This window comes from Gambusia affinis, linkage group LG04 (assembly GCF_019740435.1).
Source record: "Gambusia affinis linkage group LG04, SWU_Gaff_1.0, whole genome shotgun sequence".
Taxonomy (NCBI): Eukaryota; Metazoa; Chordata; class Actinopteri; order Cyprinodontiformes; family Poeciliidae; genus Gambusia; species Gambusia affinis.
This window is the reverse complement of record NC_057871.1, coordinates 14,607,929-14,632,917: the sequence shown is the minus strand read 5'-3', so window position 1 is coordinate 14,632,917 and position 24,989 is coordinate 14,607,929. Positions and strand designations below refer to the sequence as shown.

The 24,989-nt window shown below is 36.3% G+C and overlaps 1 protein-coding gene across 1 annotated transcript in view; it reads left to right on the top strand.

The window, feature by feature from the left end:
* The window catches only part of LOC122830053 (slit homolog 1 protein-like), a 59,224-nt gene that overhangs the window by 27,195 nt on the left and 7,040 nt on the right, over positions 1 to 24,989 (top strand). Inside the window, exons 9-33 of the mRNA XM_044115099.1 lie at positions 6 to 153; positions 452 to 523; positions 1,687 to 1,758; positions 2,677 to 2,748; positions 4,013 to 4,156; positions 4,952 to 5,115; positions 6,355 to 6,378; positions 6,459 to 6,603; positions 7,220 to 7,294; positions 8,078 to 8,221; positions 9,871 to 10,014; positions 10,096 to 10,262; positions 11,758 to 11,896; positions 12,769 to 12,837; positions 13,479 to 13,550; positions 14,952 to 15,023; positions 15,519 to 15,590; positions 16,499 to 16,662; positions 19,397 to 19,521; positions 20,570 to 20,664; positions 21,071 to 21,210; positions 21,308 to 21,401; positions 22,062 to 22,199; positions 23,158 to 23,386; positions 23,488 to 23,618. Of these exons, the coding sequence (XP_043971034.1) occupies positions 6 to 153; positions 452 to 523; positions 1,687 to 1,758; positions 2,677 to 2,748; positions 4,013 to 4,156; positions 4,952 to 5,115; positions 6,355 to 6,378; positions 6,459 to 6,603; positions 7,220 to 7,294; positions 8,078 to 8,221; positions 9,871 to 10,014; positions 10,096 to 10,262; positions 11,758 to 11,896; positions 12,769 to 12,837; positions 13,479 to 13,550; positions 14,952 to 15,023; positions 15,519 to 15,590; positions 16,499 to 16,662; positions 19,397 to 19,521; positions 20,570 to 20,664; positions 21,071 to 21,210; positions 21,308 to 21,401; positions 22,062 to 22,199; positions 23,158 to 23,386; positions 23,488 to 23,618 (2,911 nt within the window). The remainder of the gene's footprint in view (positions 1 to 5; positions 154 to 451; positions 524 to 1,686; positions 1,759 to 2,676; positions 2,749 to 4,012; positions 4,157 to 4,951; positions 5,116 to 6,354; positions 6,379 to 6,458; positions 6,604 to 7,219; positions 7,295 to 8,077; positions 8,222 to 9,870; positions 10,015 to 10,095; positions 10,263 to 11,757; positions 11,897 to 12,768; positions 12,838 to 13,478; positions 13,551 to 14,951; positions 15,024 to 15,518; positions 15,591 to 16,498; positions 16,663 to 19,396; positions 19,522 to 20,569; positions 20,665 to 21,070; positions 21,211 to 21,307; positions 21,402 to 22,061; positions 22,200 to 23,157; positions 23,387 to 23,487; positions 23,619 to 24,989) is intronic.

Here is a 24,989-nt window from a genome sequence, read left to right as displayed (position 1 = left end):
GTTAGGCCACAGCGGCAGCGCCTTCGTTCAGCCGTGCAGTTTGGCGTCCGGTTCTTGTCCTCCGATGTGTTCCTGTAGCAACAACATTGTGAACTGCAGAGGACGGGGCCTCACCGCCATACCAGCGCACCTGCCGGAGGCCATGACAGAGATGTAAGTAGTTTAATCTACTGTTCCATACGTCTTTGATTAATTAGAAATAGAAAGAAAGCAAGGTGTCTTATTTTAACTGTACTAAAATATTAGCGCTAAAAAATAGATCGAAAATATTCAAGATGATTTTGTTTCTGCGTACTTTAGATATCTTGGAAAAGATATAAAAGCATGCTATTCACCTTATTCTAATATAAAATGTTTTGGATTTTGATACTAAAAGAATCAAGTAATGTGTAAATAAAAATAAAAAGCAACTACTCTCTCTGTCTCATTCTGTCTTTTATTTTTCCTGTAGTCGTCTGGAGCAGAATGGCATCAAGTCGGTTCCTCCTGGTGCGTTCAGCTCCTACAAGAAGCTCCATCGCATGTGAGTTACAACCTTACATTTTTATCACCAAGACAGTCCTTTGTTTTACCTTCATACAGGTTGCTGCACCTAAGCTAATCTGTTCTCTTTAGTTCAAACTTTAAAGAAGACATTACTTGATGTCAGACATTTCTTTTACTGACACAAACACTGACCTTGGGCTGACCTTTGCAAATCTTTTGTGTATTTTTCTGCTCCATTTTGTTTCAGTGTTTATTCAAAAAGCAAAGTGTGATATTCATAAACTCAACACTGCAAAAACTCAAAATCTTACCAAGTATTTTATGTCTAGTTTCTAATGCAAATGTCTTATTACACTTGAAATAAGACAAAACTAACTTACAAACTAACTTTTCAGCAAGAAATAGGAGCTTTGTTTTTTAAAATAGTTCCTTAATATTGATGAATTAGTGTTAGTTCCATTGTAAGATTAATTCACATTTTCCCATATAATAAGAAAAATAATCCCCCAATGGAGCTAGCACTTTTTCATCAATATTAAGGAATTATGGATTTTAAAAAATCTCCTATATGTTGAAAAATTACTTTTAAGTTAGCTTAGTCTTACTCTAAATTTCCTAAGATATTTGCATTAGAAAATAAACCAAAAATGCTTTGTAAGATTTTGTGTTTTTGTCGTGAAACCACAAGTTGTGCACCACTAACTGAAAAATCACTGCGCTAACTGTAAAGCGCAAATCATTCACATTAGTTCTGCACTACACCATCGTGGTATTTAGTGGAAGCTAACGCTAACGTGGTGAATCAGCCATGTTGTCACTCAATGGCACAACATGGTGACATAGAGTGGAGAATTTCATTTTAGACGTGCAGGAATGATTTACAGTACTCTGTATATTTTTTGTTATAATTCAGTTCCAAAATGTTCTGCAGTGTTGCTTTCAGTTTATAGGAGTACAAAGGCAACAAGATTATTGGCTGCATATGTTTATATTGTAGGAGAGTTTGTAGGTTTCCAGACAGGCGGGAAGAGAAATACGAGTCGAAATGAATGTTTAAAATATCAGAATGCGGTGGTGAAGATCAAGCTGGAGATTCAAGTAAATAAATGACTGAAGCTTTGAATCGAAGGAAGGAGAATGAATGTATTTTCCATTTACATCTGTGATGAATATTTAGTTTCTGATCTGTTTCCTTCACAGAGACCTGAGCAACAATCAGATATCTGAGATTGCTCCTGATGCATTTCACGGCCTCCGAGCGCTCAATTCGCTGTGAGTTTTCTCTACTTCCTCTCACAATTTTTGTTTATTTTTGACATTTTGGATTTTTCCTTCAACTGAAAGTATATAACAAACCTGTATATGTATAGGCTTTTACAGGGACAGATTATAGAGGAGTAAATATGAGAATGTAACATCACAAATCAGCAGGCTCTGCAACCCCAGTGAAGCCCAGCCTGATACCTAGCAACCGTTACCTAGCAACCCAGGCAGAGCTCCAGCAGGGTTTGGTCAGCTGGTTTTACCTCTGTATGCGATTAACAATGACTACTGGAAAAGACAAGTTAACTTACCATCCAGAAACCACTTGTAACCATAGCTACTGTAAATTACCATAAATGTAATTTACAGTAAAATACCGGCAGCTGTGGTTGCCAGAATTCTTCCGTATTTTTGCCACATTTATACGGTGAAATTAAGTGATAGCTGCCAGTACTTTACCATAAATTGGAGACGTTTTTTTTTTTGTTTTTTTTTGTAGTGCAGGTATTTGTGGAACCAGCCAGGTTATTCATATTGTTATTTGTACAAGCAATATCTTCTTAGCAAATCAGAATCAAGTAGGTTAAAACAAATAATGTAGACTGTTTATATTTGCAGATGTGTGTGTATAAGATAAATTAATGTAGAATCTACACTAAGAGCCCCCACACTGTAATTTAGTACCACAGAGGTCTGGTAACAAATCATTCGTTAGATTCAGGTGTGTTTGTGAAGGAACACATCTAAAAGTTGGAGGATAACTGAACTCAGACACCCCGTTGTTTCATATCCCTATGTTCTGGCTTCTTTTATGGCTTTTTTTTGTAAACATGTATCTGGGCAATAAAGTGTGTGGTTTTATCAAAATAATGCATCAGTAACAGCAGTAACAGCATTCGGGGTGATCCTGCTGTTTCTTGTCTGCAGTGTTTTGTATGGGAATAAAATAACTGAGCTGCCCAGCGGAGTATTTGATGGCTTGGTTTCTCTGGAGCTGCTGTAAGTCTGAAAAACTCACACATTTATTTTTGTTAAAACTGGGATGACATCTAAATTTTGCATCATGATTTAATTTTATGTTAATTAGATTTTCTGGCTCAGTAGAAGCAATTTTTATTGAAAATATTGAACATAAAACATGTCTTTGTATGTATTTATTTCAAGCTATTAAGCGTAAATCAGTTTCAAATGATGAAGTACAAGGGCCACACAAAAAAAGAGAATAAAGTCGTAATATTACAAGAATAAAGTCAAAGTAACACAACAACTTTGTAGTATTAAAGAAAGTTGTAAAATTACAATTTTACTTTTGTAATTTTATGACTTTATTTTTATACAACTCTATTTTTGTAATATGACTTTTTCTCACACTATTACAACTTTATGCTTGTATTACTTTGATTTTATTCTTGTACAACTTTACTCCCTAAATATTATGACTTTACAGTCATAATTTTATGACTTTGTTCTTGTAATTTATTTTCTTTGTTTGTTTTATTTCTCTTTAGTGTGGCCCTAATACTTTGTCAATAAAGCTATGGAAACTTTAAGTTTCCATAGCTTAACATTACTTCTAAAAACTATTGCCATAAAGTAGTGGTGACTTGTAATGTTTTATGTATTTTTAATGCATTTAAAGTGTTTATTTTCATTATGGCTTCATCTTTGATTGAGGAATAAGAAAATGTAAGAATTGGTCAAAGAAAACATGCCAGTAATGCCCCCCTCTGGACTGATTTTGTGGGGTACAAAAAACCTTAGGGATTCCCAAAAGGTGCCACAAGTAATTGACAATTTAGGCTTACAAAGGTCCTGTCTTTGTGGGGGGAAAAAAAGAAGAAAAAAATATTTCTGTTTGAAACCAACACTTGTTAGGTACAACAGCATATTGAGATCATTATGTATAGAAAAAAGGGGTAAATTTCTGCCAAAATACTCAGGAATTTTTAGGGTAATCTCACAATTTTTCAGGAAAAGACACAAAAATTTGTGTTTGAAAAATATTAATTTGCTAGAAAGAAATCTGAAATTTGGAGATTATTCTATGAAATTTTCTTTAAATCAAAAAAACAAAAACATGGACATTTCTGAGTTTCAAAAGTTGAAAATATTTGACCTTTGAAAATTTTCTGACTTTTGGTGGAAATTTACTCCTCCTTTTTTCCTATCTATGGTTCCCCTGATATGCCATGCGAGTCAGGTGATGATGTCAGTGAACCTGTGAGTATTTTTTTTCTGATCCTGGTTTCTTAACATCCTACAGATTGCTGAATGCAAATAAAATCCACTGTATCCGTGCCGCAGCGTTCAAAGACCTGGAAAACCTGGCTCTTCTTTCTCTGTACGACAATAAGATCCAAAGTCTGGCTATGGGAACCTTTAGCTCACTGCACAGCATCCAGACACTGTGAGTAAAGAAAGAAGCATCTTTCTGTTTGGGCTTTAGATTATTTAGTTGTAAACGCAGCGGATGGGCGCGCAACCTGACGGTAGAAAGAGCTGGAACACCGGGCGGAACTCTCAACTCTCATTGGTTACCATGGTCACCCGCTTTCGTCTTGCTGTTTTAGCATTAGCTAGCATATTGTTCGCATACTACAAATGTTTATCGCAGTGTTATTTTTAGTTATTTTACCAAATTGGCATTAATTACAGGTGAGTTGATAAATGACGAGAGAAAATGGCCCAAACTAAATGATATTAGCTGTTCACGGTAAGATCATCTCAATGATATACTTGGAGTCCTTCTAAATAAGACGAACATATATGGCTAGAAATAAGGGCGTCAGAACAGGACAAATAAAATGCAATAATTATAGGAAATATGAGGATGTAGCTGCTTCCATCAAGGCAAGTGACAAACTAAGTCTTCGGAAATTAAAAATGCAGCTGGTTGAACGGGAGGCAGTTCAAGATGTGCTAAGAATAAAATCTGACAAGAAGAAGATAGGTGATCTGCGCTGGCTGCGAGTTGTGAATTATTTTATTAGCCTAACTGTAAATAGTTAAAAAGTTATAATAATGTATTCTTGCCTGCGTTCTCAAGTCGACATGCGCAGTAGATTGGCTGCTGACGCAAAGTGACGTCGAGTTTGAGCTGGTTGGGAGACAGCCGAGTCGCCATGGCGACCACCGAACGGTTGAAAATCCAGAGGGAGAAGCTAGTGTTTGACCGGGTTGCCGTTTTGTCATGTCTTCTCAGCCACCTGGCCCAGAACCCGTTTGTTTGTGACTGTCATGTGAAGTGGCTGGCGGACTTCCTGGGTTCAAACCCCATCGAGACCAGCGGAGCTCGCTGCGCCAGTCCTCGTCGGCTCGCCAACAAACGCATCGCTCAGATCAAGAGCCACAAGTTCAGATGCTCCGGTAAGTCTCTACCGGTCATTTAGTTGATAATGATCTTTTTAAAGTATAAACAGAAGTGGGCAGAGTACCTGCAAATTATACTCAAGTAAGAGTAGCACTACTTCAACATACAGTCCAGACCAAAAGTTTGGACACTTTCTAATTAGAAAGTGTGTCCAAAGGTATTTGGGAATAAGTCTACTCAAGGACTGAGTAAATAATTTCATATTTAAAAAATTACACAATCAGACGGAACAAAATATAAAGTTAAAAGGACATTTTGGCGTTTTTTGGACGAAAATGACAATAATTGATATATATAAAAAAATCAGGCAAAAATAAATTAGTCCAAATCAGTTTTAATTAAAAATTTATGAAACTTTAACAAAATCTGCAGGTGTGCCTTTTTGTTTTTGGTTAAAACATGTTTGTTTGTCATTCAGAAATTATACTAAAGTAAGAGAAGCGATACATCAATGCATTTTTACTCGAGTAAAAGCAAAGAGTAGGTATCCAAGAAATTATTCAAATAAGAGTCAAAAGGTATTGGGTTAAAAAAAATCTACTTAATGCTGAGTAAATTATCAATCATTTAATATTTAAAAACTACATAATCAGACTGACCAAAATATTAGGTTAGTAAAAACTTTGTTATTTTAAAGACCAAAATTACAAAAATTCATATAGGGAACAATAAATAACAAAACCAGGCAAAATAATTTTCTTTCAATAAAAACTTATGAAACTTTAACAAAACTGCAGGTGTGTCTCTGTATCTGATGAATGTTTGGTTGAAACATGTTTGTTCTTCATCAGTGGGTAGAAAAATCCAGAAATTTTACTCAAGTAAGAGTAGAAATACTTCATAATAAAATTACTCAAGTAAAAGGAAAGAGTAGCGTAGTAAAAATACTCCTAAAACCACATCTCTCAAAAAATTTACTGAAGTAAATCTAACTAGTTACTACCCTAAGTATAAAACATTTAGTCTTCACTGTGGAAACAAATGAGCTCAGTTTGTAGTTGGTAAACAATCCCTGGACTGTTTCCATTTCCCACACTGGGCCTGCAGTCGGCACGCAGCCAGAGAGGGAAGCTAGTAGCGCTATAGATGCTAAGATCAAACCATGCAGGCCAGTCACACCTTTACTTTAAAAATAGATTTTCTGCTGCTGGCTCTCTCTTGCTGACTCTGTTGCTTTTTCAAAACACATTTATTGATTTATTGATCATATTTCTTTTTGATTGTCTTCTTTACAGCCAAGGAGCAGTACCACATCCCAGGTGAATATGTTTTTTATTTAGCTTTATTTTTGCAGTCACAGAAACAATAGGAGACATTTGCATCCTGTGTTTGCATCCAGGCACTGAAGACCGACGTCTGAGCTATGAATGTAACAGTAAGCCTGTATGTCCTGCTAAATGTCGCTGTGAGGCCAATGTGGTGGACTGCTCCAATCTGCGCCTCACCAAGTTCCCAGAGCACCTGCCGCCCTCGACCGAAGAGCTGTGAGACACACTCGTGTGCAAAAATACTCAGATACTATGTTCTGTCACAGTAACGTTTAGGTTCAACCTCCACACTGAAAGGGGATCAATTATGGAAATGAGCCTTTTTGCACATTTTTGTACTTCCGTTTGGGTCACAGCCCAGCTTATTTTTGGCAATAAAAATCTTAAATTGTGGAAACATGTCAGATAAAGATAAAAATTAATTTTAAGTGTTTGGTATAAATGACCACATTTGCATAGGAATGTCAAATAACGTAAAACCATCATGAGCACAAATGGATCTTCTAAATGGACAATGTACACCACCAAATTAGTCATAAAATTATTTCACTTATGAATTTGAAGAAAGTTTTAATCTTTCTGTAAGACATCTAATTCACTATTCATTGTTAATAAAGAAAACTGATAAAAACAGGAAAAGTTTAGCCTGATTCCATGATACAGTGAGAAAAATCCTTCATTTTTACACATTACGGCTGCATTAAGGCACATTTGTGGATTGATGCAGGTCCGAACATCTGAATCGGCCTTTATGTTGGGATTGATATTAATGGATTCTTCTGTTCATGACATTGTTGGTTCTCCATCTTTATATCTACTATAATTTCTCCAGGCGTCTGAACAACAATGACCTGTCCATGGTAGAGGCCACCGGCACCTTCAAGGGTCTTTCTCATCTAAAGAAAATGTAAGTTTCCTTCAAAAATTACCCAAAATAAAGTGAAAAACCTAATGCTTCATCACATCAGTGAACTCAGTTTTATGTTTCATCACACTTTGCTACAAATCTAAGAAAAAGTGACCCAGAACAAATTAGTTTTATGCAAGAGTGTCCTGCACAATTTAAAAATTATACAAATTGTCTCAGGTGGATATGGAGACTTTTAATTTGTAAGCATGGTACAAATTGTTACGGACATAAAAAAAAATTATACAGAAAAATGTAAAGTGCAGCACAAAGTATTCATGTTTTTATAACCAAGTTTCTGCTATAGTTTATAGTTCTTTGTAGAAGAAAATAAAAAGTAGTCAATTTCTGTCAAAACATTTTAGAAATTTTTAGCGTAATCTCAGAAATTTCCTAGAAAAAAACAAGGAAATTTGCTAGAAAAAATTTTTTTTTTAGATTAATATGAGAAATTTTCTACAAAAAACATGAACATTTCTGATTTTCAAATGCCAAAAATGTTCTTTTTAATTTTTTTTTTTAATTTTTGGAAAATTTCTGAGATCACAGAATTTTCTGACTTTTTTGCAGAAATGTGCTCATTTGTTTTCTACCTTCAATGCCCCTAACGCACTGCCATAAAAAAAAATTTCACGTTTTGAATCAACAATAAATATTGAGCTACTTTATTTGGTTTATTTAGTTTTCTTTTTGTTTTTTTGGAGTCGACTATTTTCGCCCGCATTGGCAAAAAGCTTTATGGTTTGTTTGTTTTTTGTTTTTTTTTTTGCTTTTTTGTTTTAGTAACCTGAGCAACAACAAGATTTTAGAGATCGAGGACGGTGCATTCGAGGGCGCCTCATCAGTGGGGGAACTTCACCTCACAGCCAACCACCTAGAGTCTGTGCGAGGGAGCATGTTTAAAGGCATGGAGGCTCTGCGCATGCTGTGAGTTCAAATATCTGCACCTAAAAATACTCTGGCAGAAAAAAACAGTATTTTTGTTAGCATTTTAAATGTTGATGCTCAAATATTGTGCTTGTTCATGTAAACCAGCTACACATCCTGTGTGTTGCTAAATCGTGCTATTAAATGCTGTACTTTGTACATCAAATAACTAGAGAAGTTAAGATAATCGGATTGTGATATAGGCACTTTTCTTTAAGTTTTGTCATGAAAATGAGGAAAACTTGTTTTTACTTGTTTGTTTTATTCTGTACCAACAGACCAAGTGATGTTTTCATTGGTTTTTCATCATTATTCAAGTCATTACTCAACAGAAAGGGATTCAACATGTTTCAAACAATTTGGACTCAAAGACAAAAAGTTACTTTTAAATCAGTTATAAATTTGTTTACATGTAAAAATCGATTTCTATAGTATTTTTAAAATAAATTTAAAGACATATAACAACACCTTAGACTCTTGCTTAAAGAGAAAACTAACAGCATGAACAACATATTGAGGACTCAAACAGTAACTTTACTGCAAAAATGAATAAAAACAGCAGCTTCCATTAATCAGGTAGCAACTATATGTGTTTATGTTTGATTTCATCATTTTTTGCCAATTAATGTGGAAAAATTGTTGTAAATGTAACATTTTGATTTATAGAATGAAACCTTCATATAAACAGTAAGTAGTATCTCATTTACTGATTTTGACTATTTTTTAGGCTGGTACATTTGCAAAATACAGCTGGACTGTTTTCCAAAAGATGAAAAGTTATGTTGTTGAAAGAACAAGAGTTATAACCTCTGCATGTCCTGCTATTAAACCTGAAATGTTCAAACAGCGCCACCTGGCAGCAGCTTTAATAAGACAGTCAGCAGCATTTTCTCTCAGTAAGTTTTTTTGATAAAGTTTATGCGTTAAAAGTGAAAAAGAATCTCTTGTACAATTTTATTATCATAATCTATTACATTATTTTTATTTAGTTACAACTTTATTCTCATACAATTTTATTCTTATAAAAATTCTTTTTTCTCATTTATTAAAACTTTATTCTCGTACGACTTTATTTTTGTACAGGTTTATTCTCATATTTTGATTTAATTACAACTTTGTTTTCATATTATTATGACATTATTATGGCTGCTCGTGGCGCAGTTGGTAGAGCTGTTGCCTTGCAGCAAGAAGGTCCTGGGTTCGATTCCCGGCCCAGGGTCTTTCTACATGGAGTTTGCATGTTCTCCGTGTGCATGGTGGGTTCTCTCTGGGTTCTTCGGCTTCCTCCTGCAGTCCAAAAACATGACTGTCAGGTTAATGACAGTCACTTATTCTCATAATTAGATTTTTTTTTTTTTTTCTTAGTATGACTCATGTGGACCTACTTTATTTATCCCACTCCCATAGTTTTCCTTCCAGAGATTTTTGTTTACTCTCTTTACAAATATATTATGGATTTTTAGTCTCTTCAGCCACATAAAACGAAAGAACCCTGACAAATGTTAGACATTGTAAAACCGAAAAACGTAAACTGATACTCATAGTTCATCTTTCAGAAAATGATTGTACCTGATATTGGAGTTTAATAGGGAATGTTTGTACTTTTTGGATCTGTGTGTGCGTGCGTGGACGTGTGTGTGTTTGTGTAGGATGCTGAGGAACAACAGGATCAGCTGCATCCATAACAGCAGCTTCACAGGGCTGACCAACGTCAGGCTGCTCTCCCTCTACGACAACCAGCTCACCACCATCCTGCCTGGAGCCTTCGACACTCTGCCCAACCTCTCCACTCTGTCAGTGACTCCTGTGCATCAAAGTGTGTGTCTCGCCTTGCATATGATTCCCTCCCTCATGGTTTGCCTGCTGTCTGTCAGAAACCTGCTGGCCAACCCCTTCAACTGCGACTGCCACCTGTCCTGGTTCGGGGCGTGGCTCCGCAGCCGCCGGATCGTGACGGGGAACCCTCGGTGCCAGAGCCCGGCTTTTCTGCGAGGCATTCCTCTGCAGGACGTAGCGGTCCCTGATTTCCGCTGCGAGGATGGTACTTTTTCTTAATACTCGCTGAAATATGGAGAGAAATGTTGGAGAATACTAGCGCTGAAAACAATACATTTTTGATTAATTGTTTACTAGATCGAAATGAATTAACTACGATCAATGGTGTCCAAACTTTTTGCAAAATGGGCCAGAAAACTAAAGTTGAAACAACTCAGGGCTCATCTTGTTCTCCAGCGTACAACACAAAATATTGTGTTTTGTTTTTATTTGCGCAGCAAGAAATTGAACATATTTTTTAATGCAATAAAGAGGCAAATTTCACTAACCTTTTGGATAATTTTTACTTTTACTTTTTTTGTTTACAAAATCTTGTAATTTATTGCCAGCAACAAAAGAAAAACTTTCTTTAAAAAAAGTTCTTCTACAAATCCAGTTTAATGAATGGATGTGCTCCAGCCTTTTTACTTTTAAATAAAAGTCGCTAGAAATTTATATCTCTGTTTACTGTAATATTAAAAGTAAAAAGAAAAATATTTAGTGTCTAAAACTCAGAAAGAATTAAATTGGTCACTGTTAAAGGTGAACAAAAATGTCCACTCTCTCTTTCGACCAGAAGTGGAATACCCAAAGATTTTACTCAAGTAAAAGTAAAGAAGTATTTGGGAAAAAGTCTACTCAAGTACTGAGTTACTGATCAAATTATCAGTCATTTCATATTTAAATATTGCATCATCAGACAAACCAAAATTACAATAATTCATGTAAAAGAAAGAAAAGAAAAGAAAATTTTTCCAAATTAGTTTCTTTCAATAAAAACTTATAAAACTTCAACAAAAAATGCAGGTGTGCATCTGTCACTGGTTAATTTTTGGTTAAAACATGTTTTGTTTTTCATCACTGGGTAGAAAATCCAGAAATTTTACTCAAGTAAGAGTAGAAATACTTCATAATAAAAATACTCAAGTAAAAGTAAAAAGTACAGCGTAGTAAAAATACTCCTAGAAGTATATTTAAAAAAAAAAATTGTCAAGTAAATGTAATTAAGTAAATGTAACTAGTTACAACCCAACCCTGCTTAGGACACATCTTGCTCAGACCTTTTTTTAATTCTGTAGCTTGTCCACCATCCAGCAGAGGGCGACGCTGAGCCGTTGATACAGAAACAAAGATGGCAGCGGGCTGTTCTAGATCGAGAAAGAGAACCGATCAAATTCTAGTCCAATGTGGGATGCTAACTGCAGTTTAAACGTTTCTGTTTTGTAAAATAAACAGTCGTTAATTTCTTTATGTTTCACCTCAGTAGCGCTCATTCAGCTGAGATGCTGCATGACGGATCAACATATTACGAAATATTTTGCTCTTCATGATAAGGTCAGGGCTCCTGAAAGGAAAAACTCAGGTTTTTAATCATTAGTTGATCGATCAGATCATTCAACATTAGATTAACTCATTAATCGATAGCTTACACCCCTAGCAAATGCAATGTGAATAATTTAAATTGAGTGATACCAAAGTGAAATTGTACTTTGCGTGTCCAGGTTCTGTGCTGGAGGACAGGAGCTGCGTAGCGGGGCCTCAGTGTCCCAGTCAGTGTTCCTGTATGGACACAGTGGTTCGCTGCAGCAACAAACACCTGCAGGCTCTGCCCAGGGGATTACCACGTAACATCACCGAACTGTGAGTTAACACGTCGTAAGACCTCTGGGAAAACAAAGCAAGTGGGAAAATAAGAAATGTCTCAATTGTCTGGTCATTGTTACATCCATGGCTGCTCTTAAAGTTTGATTGGGTGCATGTTACACCTATAACTTGGTCAATAATAATAATAAAGTTAATAGTGATTTACCAAGCAGAATTTAGTGGTAAGGCTTTGACCTTACAGATTTTATATCTTGTCCACCATCCAGCAGAGGGCGACGCTGACTATCTTCAATGTTGAGGAAGCCTTACCGCTATGAGCGATTGATACTGAACATAACCTGCTCTCAGTATGATTGTAGTGGCATTACATATGTGTGATATGTTCACCGACCAGAAAAATATCTTTTTTTTTTTTTTTTACTTTCTGCTAGACCAATCACCAGTAAGGGTTGATGAAGAAAATTGTCTGATTAAAGTCCAAACACTATTTTCTGGTGTATTTTCCAGCAATAATAAGCTTAAAACCAGCTTCTATAAGTTTGTTAGATTAAATTAATTACTTCACACATTATTGTTCATCTATTGTACAGATAATTGGCAGGTTTGAGAATAAAATATATTGAAAAGTTAAAGCGAGAAAAATACATGCAGTACAATGTTTCATTAGGAGGCTACAGATGAAAAAGGTTGAGGTGTTTAATTGGTTTAAGTAGAAGTTGTAATAGTTATTAACTTGTTGTCAATTTTTGCAGTTCCTGATTGAATAATGTTAGTCATTTCTGACATCATTTCTCTCATTGAATCTATGTGAATAGGTTTTTAGCAACATGCAAATGTTTTGAACGGAGTCAGCTGTGCATAAACTTAGAGATTTTGCGATTTTCAGAACAAATGTTTTCTCTTGTTAGGTACCTGGATGGAAACCAGTTCACCAGCGTTCCCAAAGAGTTAGCCACCTTCAAGTACCTGCAGCTTGTGTAAGAGAAACCTCACTAAACACGGTCTGAATTCACTCTGCCAAAAATAATACTGATTTTTATCCTGCTCTACTGTTTGAATAGTAAAGTGATCTATGTATACAGCATTTATGGAGGCACAAACTGACAAAACAGCAGCTCTTTTTGAAAATATGTCATTTTCAATGTAATATCACTTTTATTATTATTATTATTATTTAGCATTTTGATGTTTATTGTTTTCTCTCAAAGCATTTTTTCAAGAAGTGTACCTTCAAACTAAAGCAGATAAGTACTCTGAATGTCAAAAGTTTATTCTTAGGATCATTTCCATCCAACATAACAGTAACAGTAACATCCTTCCACAAACATCCACTAGATGGAGCTGTTGGTTGTCGACGCGATTTAATGCAGAGACGTTTCATATTCAGATAATATGACAAACATCCAGAAGAATCCTTCGTGTGATCTGTACAGAGCAAAAATTGGGATAATTTAGATTTTGGTTTTGTTTCAGGAGATGCAAGGATTTTCAGTAAAAAAAATTTAAACATTGTGTATCTCTTTATGCTTTTCTTTGTGTGTGTTGTTCCAACAAGTTTGTTTTAGACTTGCATGTTGCAGTAATGTGTGTTGATCCCTCCTGACCTTTGCCTCCGCAGAGATCTGAGCAACAATAAAATCAACTCGCTGTCCAATGACTCCTTCTCCAATATGAGCCAACTCACGACTCTGTGAGTACACACCCAGTTAAACACAAAGAATTTAGCTATTCTATCGTTTTTCAAACTGTATGTTAGAAATATCCCGAAAGAGATTAAAGTCGTAATGTTCTGTGTGCCCAAAATGACACAACTCTTCTTCTAAACTCAGAAGAATTAAGATTGTTGGTAAAAATCTGTTCAAGAGACTTTGAATCTGGAGGTTTTCATGTATTTATTTATTTATTGTATTTGTTGAAACTGAATTTCAAGCTGTTTTGATTCCAACCACAACCTTTTCACCAGTTTGCCAAAACTTTGTCCCATTCCTCTTGACAGAACTGGTGGATCTGAGTCAAGGTTTTGGACCGCTTTGTTTCATAATCTACCCACAATGTTTCCATTAAATTGACTCAAGGTCATTATTTTGTGATGGCCATTCTAAAATACAGAGTTTGTGTTTCTGAAGTCCATTTGTAATTACTTATGCTTAGATCTGGGGTGGCCAAAACTACTTGTGGGCCAAGAAAAAAAAAAAATATATATATATATATATATAAAGAAGCAAATTAAGTATTCTAATTTTCTTTGTAGAAAATAAAAGTTTTTCATGATAGATTAAAAACTTGCAAGGATTTTACACACTAATCAAATTCTTTTGGGCTTGATTGAACAACATTTATTCTCAGTAGTGAGAACAGGATTTGAGTCTTCTATTTAGCCAAATTTAATAAATCAAGTAAAAGCTGGATTTGATTAATTAAAGTCAGATTTTCAGTAAAAGTCTCTGCATAAATGTGGTTCTAACCATGAAAGCTTTTCTATAAAAAGATTCATATTTTATGTTGCACACTTTCACCCCCAGGTTAGGTTCATTGTCCATTCGAGAGACCTGTTTTATACCTATGCTTTGCAACTTTTATGAGAAATGCTTTGTTCACATAATTGTTGAAACTGTCACCATGTTGTGACAATCAGAGACAGGATGGGGGGCTTAACGCTGCCAATCATCCTCATGAATGTGCTGCTAAATGTGCTAATGGCTGAGAAACAACTCAGCGTTCCAGGAAAATTGTTTATCTGCTGTCGTAGGTGGCCACGCTAACGAGGTGGGGGAAGGGAGTGGGCAGTGCACACTCTGCCATGATTGACAGTGCTAAGACCCGCCTCCTGGCTCTGATTGGTCGTTTCTGTTGAGCGACCAACAGACCAACTGTTGGCTGAAGGAACTGCCTTCAGCCAGCTCCTCTTTATTATTTGTTATTTACTTAGAACAAGAGGAGCTTGATAAATATTTTTTGTTTTCCCCTGAGACTATCTGTCTGATACTGTAAAATAAAATATTTTTTTTAATAAAAGTTACATTTTGCAACCGTTGACTTGTGTGTATATGTGTGTCTTTGGTTTTTTTAATTCTGAATTTCATTTTCTCAGGATCCTCAGCTACAACTCGTTACGATGTATCCCTCCTCTAGCTCTGGCCGGCCTGCATTCCCTAAGACTGCTGTGAGCATGCACACACACACACACACACACACACACACACACACATGTTTGCGCAGCTATCTTTGCAGGGACTTTCCATTGACTTCCATTCATTTCTACAGCCTAAACCTTACCCTTACCCTTATCCTAACCCTAACCATTACATAACTAACCCTAACCCTTTCCAAACTCAATTCACACGTTAGTCCTAAATCTGACCCCAGAGCCAAAAACAGCGTTTCCCCTTGCAGGGACCAGGCTTCGGTCCCCACAAGGAGCAGTGTGTCCCCACAACGTAGCATATGTCAGGAAAATGGTCCCCACAAAGTATTAGAAACACACACACACACACACACACATGCAGCATCAGTATGCAGCGCCTTTCCTTTATTCCAAGCTATCATTTGTTTTTTTATGCTTGCGAGACTTCCTGCCCGTGAGAGTCATTGTGCTCAGTGAGAGTTCACTTTGAATGCTCAGAACCTTTTCTGGCCTGTACCTGTTTCTGTCTCCCAGCTCTCTCCATGGCAACGACATCTCTGAGCTGCAGCAGGGAATCTTCAGTGACCTGGCCTCCCTGTCTCACCTGTAAGTGCTGCACATGTTGCACATGCATTCAGTTGTTGCTGCCGCCTGTAAAGATGTCTAGCAGAATTATCACCATTGGTCCTTTCTCAGTCTCTGTAGATCAGGAGTGGGGAACTTTTTTGTTATTACGGTCTTTGAAAGCCGGCTGAGACTGAGCTAATAAACCCGAAGGCTCCAATAATTACAACTTGGTAAAAATTTAAAAAAAAATTTTTTTGCAAGTTTGTTTGCAATGGAATATAATACCAACGTCTCTGCAAAGACAACAGAGGATCTACGTTTTATCTCGTATACCTTTTCCTAAAGCTTGAAATAACCTTAAAAGGTGCAAAACTGACTTAAAAGTAACTTTTAAGCAAGACGTAGAGACTTGTTTTAAGTAAATTCCTTCATACTGATGGAAAAGTATATGTTCCATTGTCAGCTTATTTCACTTTAGACATTTTTCCCACATTATAAGTGAAATAATCTGCCAATGGAACAAGTACATTTTCATCAATATTAAGGAATTATTTACTTAAAACGAGCGACTATATTTCGCTGAAAAGCTGCTTTTGAGTTAGTCTGTCTTATTTAAAATATTGAGAAATTTTCTCTAGAACATAGTCCAAAATTGCGTGGTAAGATTTCGTGTTTTTGCAGTGAAATCAGTGTTAGAAATTGAACGTGAACAAAATAGTCTGTGGGGAAATTAAAATGCCAAAAATTAGAGGCCGTTTACACACTGTTCTTCTTGAGCATGCTTAGCTCCTTCAGAGTTTGCAACAGATCTGTTTTGTGCCTCTGTCTGTGGAAATGGAGCTTAAATTACCTCAATATCAGTGCAGACGAAGACAACCCCGTTTCCCTTTTGACTTCCTCCTCATATTAGCGTCTTATCATGCCTCCTTGTCTTACTATTTGTTCAGAGCAATTGGAGCCAACCCTCTGTACTGTGACTGCCGGCTGCTCTGGCTGTCAGACTGGGTGAAGAGCGGCTATAAGGAGCCGGGCATCGCGCGCTGCGCCGGCCCCCAGGGCCTGGAGGGCAAGCTGCTGCTCACCACACCTGCTGACAAGTTCCAGTGTCTGGGTGAGTGAACAGGAAGCGCCTCTGCATGCATGTAAAGGCTGCAATTAAATCAGGAGCGATTAATACATGTTTTCAGAGTTCGGTAGGAACTCGTTACAATTTGATGGAAAAATTTTACTTTTAGGAGTATTTCTACTACGCGGTACTGTTTTACTTTTACTTGAGTAATTTTGTTATGAAGTATCTCTACTCTTTCTTGAGTAACATGTTTGGATTCTCAATCACTTAATGAAAAACAACAATTCACCAGACACAGACACACACACACCTGCAGTTTTTGTTAAAGTGTCATAAATATAATATTGAATGAAACTTATTTGGAAAAATTTTCTTTTGCGTGATTTTGTTAGTTTTTGTTACTTATATGAATTATTGTCATTTTGGTTCTTAGCATACCAAAATGCTCAGAAATTCCAACATAACATTACATTTTGGTCTGTCTAATTACATAATTTTTAAATATTAAATGATTGATAATTTGATCAGTTATGCAGTACTTGAGTTTTTACCAAACACTTTTTACTTTTACTTGAGTGTTATTTTGGGGTACTCTTCCAACCTCTGTGTGTTTTATACCACACATTTGTTTTTATCTACCTCTGTGCATTTGCTTCCAGCTTGATTTGGACTGTTTGACCTGATGTATTGTTTTAAACATATTCACATCACCTAAAAGTCTCATTCTGGTTCAACAGAATCAAGTCAAAGGTTAACTTCCTACACCAGTTTTCTATTTGGTGTATTTTTTTTTTATGTTCTAAGCTAATAATTATGCATGTGGAAACGCCTCCTAATGAACGATCTTTAATGAAATGTTTTTAGTTGGTGTGGCTCAGTAGAGGAGTTGGTGGCTGCTACTCCCACACACTCGCAGCTCCAGGCAGTGCAGACGGATCTAATCTACAGAAATCTGCAAAAAAAACTCCTATGTACAGACATTAAACCAGAATTTACTGCAGGTGGATGTTATGTGACACTGCTCTGCAAGCTATTTTTATAAAGCATTTAAAACGACATGCAGTGCAACGAGGTTTTACTAACAAAACCAGCTCTTTTGAGAAGCTATTTGTTCCTTCTATATATATGCTTTATGCCTTCTCCTAAAACATTGAAACATTGCTATGCTATTTAATTTATCCAATTTGTACATCCATTCAACCTTTTTTAAGTGACTTGAAACTAAATGATGTATGAGCTGCTCAATAATTTCCCTTAGATTTGAATAGTTCATCTGTGCCTCTGTGTTATTCTCTAAAAAAGCTTTTCGTGTTTGTTCTGTACCAAGTTTTAATATTCAACACAGCATCCTGGCTATTTGGCCAAAAAATGGCAGGGAATGAAAAAAATGGGGCTTTTACAGAAGCTCAACTGCAAGAAAAATCATAATGCCTGGTTATTTTTGTAATTTTTAAATTCAGGATTACTCATAATGATTGCTTTCTGAGTTTTAAACACTTTAGTTTTTGGACCTGGAGAGCAAAATATGATTTTTTTTTCTAAATTTATTTATTTTAATTTCTATTTCACCTTGTTCTATGTTTAGCCATTTTTTCTAGTATACAAACAATTTATTAGCAAAATAACAAATTTAACAAATATCATATACTTCACTGAAAATATTTCCTTATGTGTTCATCTATTTTCCATCATTGTTTCATTCATTACTTAGTTAGCAGAATAGTTTATATTTATGTACCGTACAGTTAAAATGTAGGCTTTAAAAATCTCCCTTTGTCATTTTTAGATATTTTTGTGTTTTTGTTGAGAATACTAAATGTATGTTTTATTCATTACATTATATTTAGGATCATATGGAGAAGAAATAATTGGAATTAAATTGGGTTTTTTCTCTAGTCAGAGATGGTACGTGACAGAAAGATGACTGATTTGGAGGAACATGCAGATATAAAGATTTTTATTGGGATTGACCAAACGCACGGGATTATAAATTAGATTATCAGATGGTCAGCTTAAAGTCTGAGATGGAGAACATTTTGGACAGGGTTCTTGAAACAAAGCGAGAGGGAAGTAGTCTTTGTGCTGTGGCGCCCCCTAAAGGCAGCAGCTGAAAAAAAAAATCCTTAGCGTTATAATCATGAGATCCAGGTTTTCCTGCCTCCACTATTTTCTGTCTACGCCATTGTTTCTGTTTATGATTTTTTATTTTTCAAAGGATCAGCCTGTCATCTGTCCACCTCAACCACACATCGCCTTACAGGAAGCATTTGTATTCAGTTTTTCCTCCATTAGCCTATATTGCATACCTGCCAGTCACTTCTTCCTGTGACTGACGTGTTCCTCAGGTCCCCAAGTAGCAGAGATATGAGGTGATTGCGCCGTCTCTCAGTTTCAGGCACTCGTCAAATGAGGGTTGCCTCTGAGCCAAAACCTGAAAAACAAAAATAGGGAGGAGAGCAATCACATGTGGAAGGGGTGGGGGAATCACTTTATAAATTTAAATAATATACCAGAGAAACAACAAGAATCCAAATTATAGGGTTCTTGTTACGCTAAAATAATAATTTCAGCATGATTTGCATATCAAAAAGTAAAACATCTGATTAACTGAACAATGATAGGTCTGCATATTTTGATGCATAATTTTCTTTGGAGAGGTCGTTATGTTTCTCTTGTACTGTAATGCCACTTGAGTGCCTTTAAAGGTGCTATGCTAGTAAACCAAATTGTGTGTGTGTGTGCGTGTGCGTGTGTGTGTGTGGGCGTGTGTAATCAGGTCCAGTGGACATTTCTGTTCAGGCCAAATGCACTCCATGCGTTACCTCCCCTTGCCAGAACCAGGGAACCTGCCAAATCCACCAAACCCAGCAGTACACCTGCGCCTGCAAGTCGGGTTTTACGGTATGAATCTAAATGTAAAGGTGGGATTTAGAGGAAATGAAGGGATATAATCAACTCAAAGTCCGCCATCTTACATGTGCATGCTTCCTGACTGTCAGAATCATATTATTCATAAACAAGGAATTAGATTTTAGTTTCAAGACCTTTAGTGTGAACTTTAGAGTATAGGTCAAACTTGAGACCCAGGGGCCAAATCCAGCCTGCCGTAGCTGTTTATGTGGCCCTGTTGACTCTGAAGGAGGTGTCAAAATAGCCTTTAAAAAACCCTTTTTAAAATGTATTTATAAATCAGTTAAATTAAAGCTGCTTTTTATGACAATGCAGAATTGTAGAAAGACAGAAGAGAAGGAGTAAATATCTGTCCAAAAACTCAGAAATGTAAACATTTGAAAACTAGAAAAATAAACGTCTCAAAATCAATGAAATCAATTTTCCACTTTTTTAAGTTTCAAAGGTAGAAAATTTTTAACTTTTGAAACTGAAATTTTCATATTCTTTCTAGAAAATTTCAGATTAGTTTAAAAATGTCTTGAGTTTTTTTTTTTTTTTTAAATGTTTGACTTTTCAAACTCAGACATTTACAAGTTTTTTTAAAATAAAACTCAGAGTTTAATCCCAAAGAGTTTTTTTCCAAAAACATTTGTGACTTTTTAAACTCAAAAATTTCTGAAATTTTCTGAGTTTCTAGAATATTTTAATCGTTTAATCTCAAAACATTTTGGTCGAAATAAGTTTTTTTTGCTATCTATAGATTCCCTAATATGCTGTTGTATTAGGGCATCTTTGCACATTTTTTTTTAATTTGAAAAGATGTTCCGTATTATTTATTTTATTTTAAGTACTGATTGAATGTAGAGACAGCTATTTATTAATATTTTAACAACTTGGAAGTTGGTTTTATCAATACATTCATGATGTTAATACTGCTCAAAATGAAAACAAGTTTGATAGCCCTGGACCTGTACAAGTGTTGGATATTGTCTTTCTTACTAACCCGTTCTTCAGATGAGCTGATCTTTCATACTTACTGTGTTTTCTGGGCGTATAGGGTAAACACTGCGAGACTCCAATCGATGCTTGTGTCAGCAACCCCTGCACTTATGGAGGAAGCTGCCTGAGAGACGAGCAGACAGGAGGCTTCAGGTAGCATCGTTGTGGTTAGCAGTAAACAAAATCAACATTTTAAATGTTCAGTAGAATTTAAAGTTTACTGACCTTTGAGAATGTGTTATGCCATTACCATTACATCACTTGAAAATGGCCTCAAATAACACTGAGGCCATTTTCAGTGTTATTTGCGATGCCTTGTGGGGCAATTTATCGTCAAGTTGCATTTGTTACTGTGACAGGGCTAGTAATAAAAGAGACAAAAGGAAAACACGTTAATAAATTCAATAAAACAAAACAGATACTAACAGTCAGATAACAAATCAAACACAACAATTAGTGGCTCACCGACGGGTCAGACGAGGCATGCACTGACCAACCAGGTGAGTATTTTTTTTAACAAGTAAAAATAACTTGTATTTGTTTGTTTTTACCCTATTAGCTGCGCATGTGCATTCGGTTTCCATGGTACATTTTGCGAGGTCAACGTGGATGACTGCGAGGATCACGGATGTGATAATGGCGCCACCTGTGTCGATGGAGTTGGCAACTACACCTGCTTGTGTCCTCCTAACTACAGAGGTATGCCACAGTACTTTCTGGATCAAATACTCAGAGAAAAATAATCTGGCTGTTTGAAAAAAAATCTTAATCCTTGTTTCTTGCTTCTTGTTTCAAGGTCTGCTTTGTGAAGAGGAGGATGATGTTTGTTCTCCAGGTAGAAATCCTTGTCAGCATCAGTCCACCTGCATCAGCAGTCCTACAGGCCCCAGGTAAAAAAAACACATAGGCACACACACAGTCTTGTTTTGTGGGAACTTTACATTGACTGCCATTCTTTTTCTACAGCCTAATGCTAACCATCACATACCTAATCCCTAACCCTAACCAAAACTCAATTCACACCTTAGTCCTAAATCTAACCCCTGACCCAACAGTGTTTCCCCTTATGGGGACCAGGCTTCGGTCCCCATAAGGAGCAGTGGGTCCCCACCACATAGTATGTGTCAGAAAAATAGTCCCCACAAGGTATTACATGCACATGCACACGCACACGCACTCACACACACATGCACATCTCTTTATCATTACCAAACTCAGGATAGTTTGAGATTCCTCCATAACCTTTGGTGAATATTGTGTTGACTTTCTACAATGATGAACCGGGTGTCAAGTATGTGATTATGGTAAGTATGTGTGTGAACCAGGTTTTTGTATTCTCATGGGGACCTATTTTTGTCTACAATGTGGGGCAGTGGGGACCACTGCTCCTTATAGGGACAATTTCTTGGTTCCCATGATTGGAAATACTGTTTTTGAGTTGGGGGTCAAGTATGTTATTGGTGGGGCTTGGGTTAGGCTGTAGAAAAAGAATGAAGTCGATATAAAGTCCCTACAAGACACAAAAACACGGGTTGGGGTTTTTTCTCCAGGTGTGTGTGTATCCCTGGCTGGGTGGGACCAGACTGCGGCATCGACTACAACGAGTGCGCAGATCACCGCTGTCAGAACTCAGCTCAGTGCGTCGACCATCTGGACGGTTACAGCTGCGTCTGCCTGCCGGGATTCAGGTACTGGGAAACTGGGAACTCACGAAGGCTCAGCCAGTTATGTTCCAAGGGAATGTTAAAGTTTGTTTTGTTTTTAAATTATATATGGACATAAATACGGTATTCATGATTACAGTTAATTTTAGGATTTATGTTTTGCATGACATTTTATCTTTTTTTTATAGTCTTTTAAATTGATTTATGTTATTAAAGTCTCATCTGAAAATGTTCATTGCAAACTAGCTAACAGTAACAATAACAAATTTTGCTGGAAAATAAATTATCCCTGAAGTTATTGCAATAAATGATAATTATTGTTTTCAGACTATTTTGAAACAATATAATGATAATGGAAAAATTAATGCAGGAACAAATTCTCAAAGATCAATAAACTTCAAATTCTAATTAACATTGAATTTGTCAATGTGAACTGAAACAAAATATAAGGTTATGTACCAGTAGATACATAACCTATTTATTATCTGGAATCAATGTTTTTGATGAACCCAAAGCATAAAAACAATAACACTTTGAGTTGGAACATCGTGTAATAAAAGAATAAACAAAGTTATATACAAAGAAAATAAAGTTTAAACAAAAGCAAGCAAAGGAAGAACGGTAAACTATATTTACATGTTCAAAGGAGTGGATAGAAGTATAAATTTATTATTACACCCACCTCTCTCACATTAGTACCATCATCTAATAAATATGAGTAAAAGTCATATTACTATTGTTACATTTTTCAATATTATACGATACTAGAGGACTACTATCCCAGATTCCCCTTCAGTCAAATTCAGGTTTTTCTTCCTACATTGGATAACAAAATACATATCTCTTGATATGAGTACAATCTTATAAACAACAGTTACGAGTAATAGTAACACAACCCCTATGCTTTCTGTATTAATGATAAGTACATTTCTAATTTTTCCTGTTGCAACAAATGTCTTTCTGATATATTTTGGCTCCTCAGTGGTGAGTTTTGTGAGGTGACAGATCTTCAGCAGACACCCTGCCAGATGGCCAAGTGTCAGAATGGCGCTCCCTGTAACGACAAGTTGGGGACTGCAATCTGTCAGTGTCCGCCCGGCTTTGAGGGCCAGAGTTGCGAGAAGCTGGTCAGCGTCAACTTCGTGGACAGAGATTCTTACGTCGAACTTCAGGATGTGAAAAACTGGCCTCAGTCCAACATCACATTGCAGGTTGTACCTGCAATGTCAGGAAACACAGTGCTTCAAATATTTAGCATCTTATGTTCTTTCACACTGACATATCGGTGCGTCTCTCTTCTTTTCTGCTTTAGGTGTCAACTGCGGAAGATAATGGCATCTTGCTGTATAACGGTGATCATGAGCCGATTGCTGTAGAGCTCCATCGGGGTCACGTAAGAGTCACCTATGATCCTGGGAACCAACCTGCCACCGCTATTTACAGGTAGATACAAGCAACACACAGACAGATAAATTCAATAATCCAACCCTGAGTGATCATCCATATGAGGTACAGGTGCCCTCTGGGGATATTTGTGGTCCTTGGAACGATTTTGGGAGGCCCTTTCTCAGAACTCAAGAATAGTCTAAATTTGGTTTGCCAGTTCAGGAAGTGGATACAGAATTAAAAACAATGTTAAGGTGCAGCCTTTCAAAAAAGACAAACAATTTGGGATACTAAATTGAAAAATGTAAGGTGCAACACAAGTTTTTTTGTCTTTTAATTAGATTTTACTTATTTGCAAAAACAACCATTTTTGCTAAAAGGCAGACTTGGGCATCCCATGTTAATAAGCTATTCAAAATAAAGCAAGAGTGAGCTATATACTGTAACTGCATATGAAAAATATGATCAATCTGAAAAAATTAGGATACGGTTATTTTTTTTTTTTACTGGCAAACCTGCAAAGTATTTTTGCCAAATACTTTTGCAGGAAGGGGCAATGATAACACTTGTAAAGGACAGTAAATCATTGTTTGTGTGAATATATCATAAGTGAGAAGAAATTCTCCAACAGTCTCTTACAGATATCACCTTAGCTAAACACATCTAAATAAGACCTGCTTTATGAGTAAAAAAGTCACCAAATACATGTGGGTGGCCTGCCAAATGCTGCACTGGGAGGACTGGACAGTCGTGGAGTTTAACCTTAAAGGGGACCTATTATCCAAAATTCACATTTTGGTTGTTTTCATACTTCCATTTGGGTCACAACTGCTTTTAAAAAAGATACTTTTTGGCAATAAATTCATGTATTTGGTGTCTGGAAAATGAGTCCTTTTAAGAACTTCCCATTACCAAGGAACCACAGCTGAGTCCCAGCATGTTTGGTCAACTGGTTTTACCACTGTATGCGCTGTACAATTGCTGCTAGAAAAGACAAGTGCTTTGTTGTTGACTTACCACCCAGAAACCACTGCTGCACTCTTGTATATTGTGCAGGAGGCTTCCGTTTTTTTAAAGACATACGGTTCAATCAATCAATCAATCAAACTTTATTTGTATAGCACATTTCAGCAGCAAGGCATTTCAAAGTGCTTTACATCAAATCAAACACAAAAAAAAACAATGCAACATAGAATCAACATTAAAAACACACACGATTATATAATTATGAATCTTTTTACAGCCAATTTCATGCGTGAGTGTAAATCCAGAGTTAGGTGGCGTGGCCAGCAGCGCATTGTTTGTATTTGGAGTGACAAGACGCCCTAAAACACCTCAAAACTGGCAGAACTGAGCAGAATAAAATCTCATTATCTAAGAATGATTTTGTGTAAAAGATGTAATGAACATGTTTTGTATAACCCATTG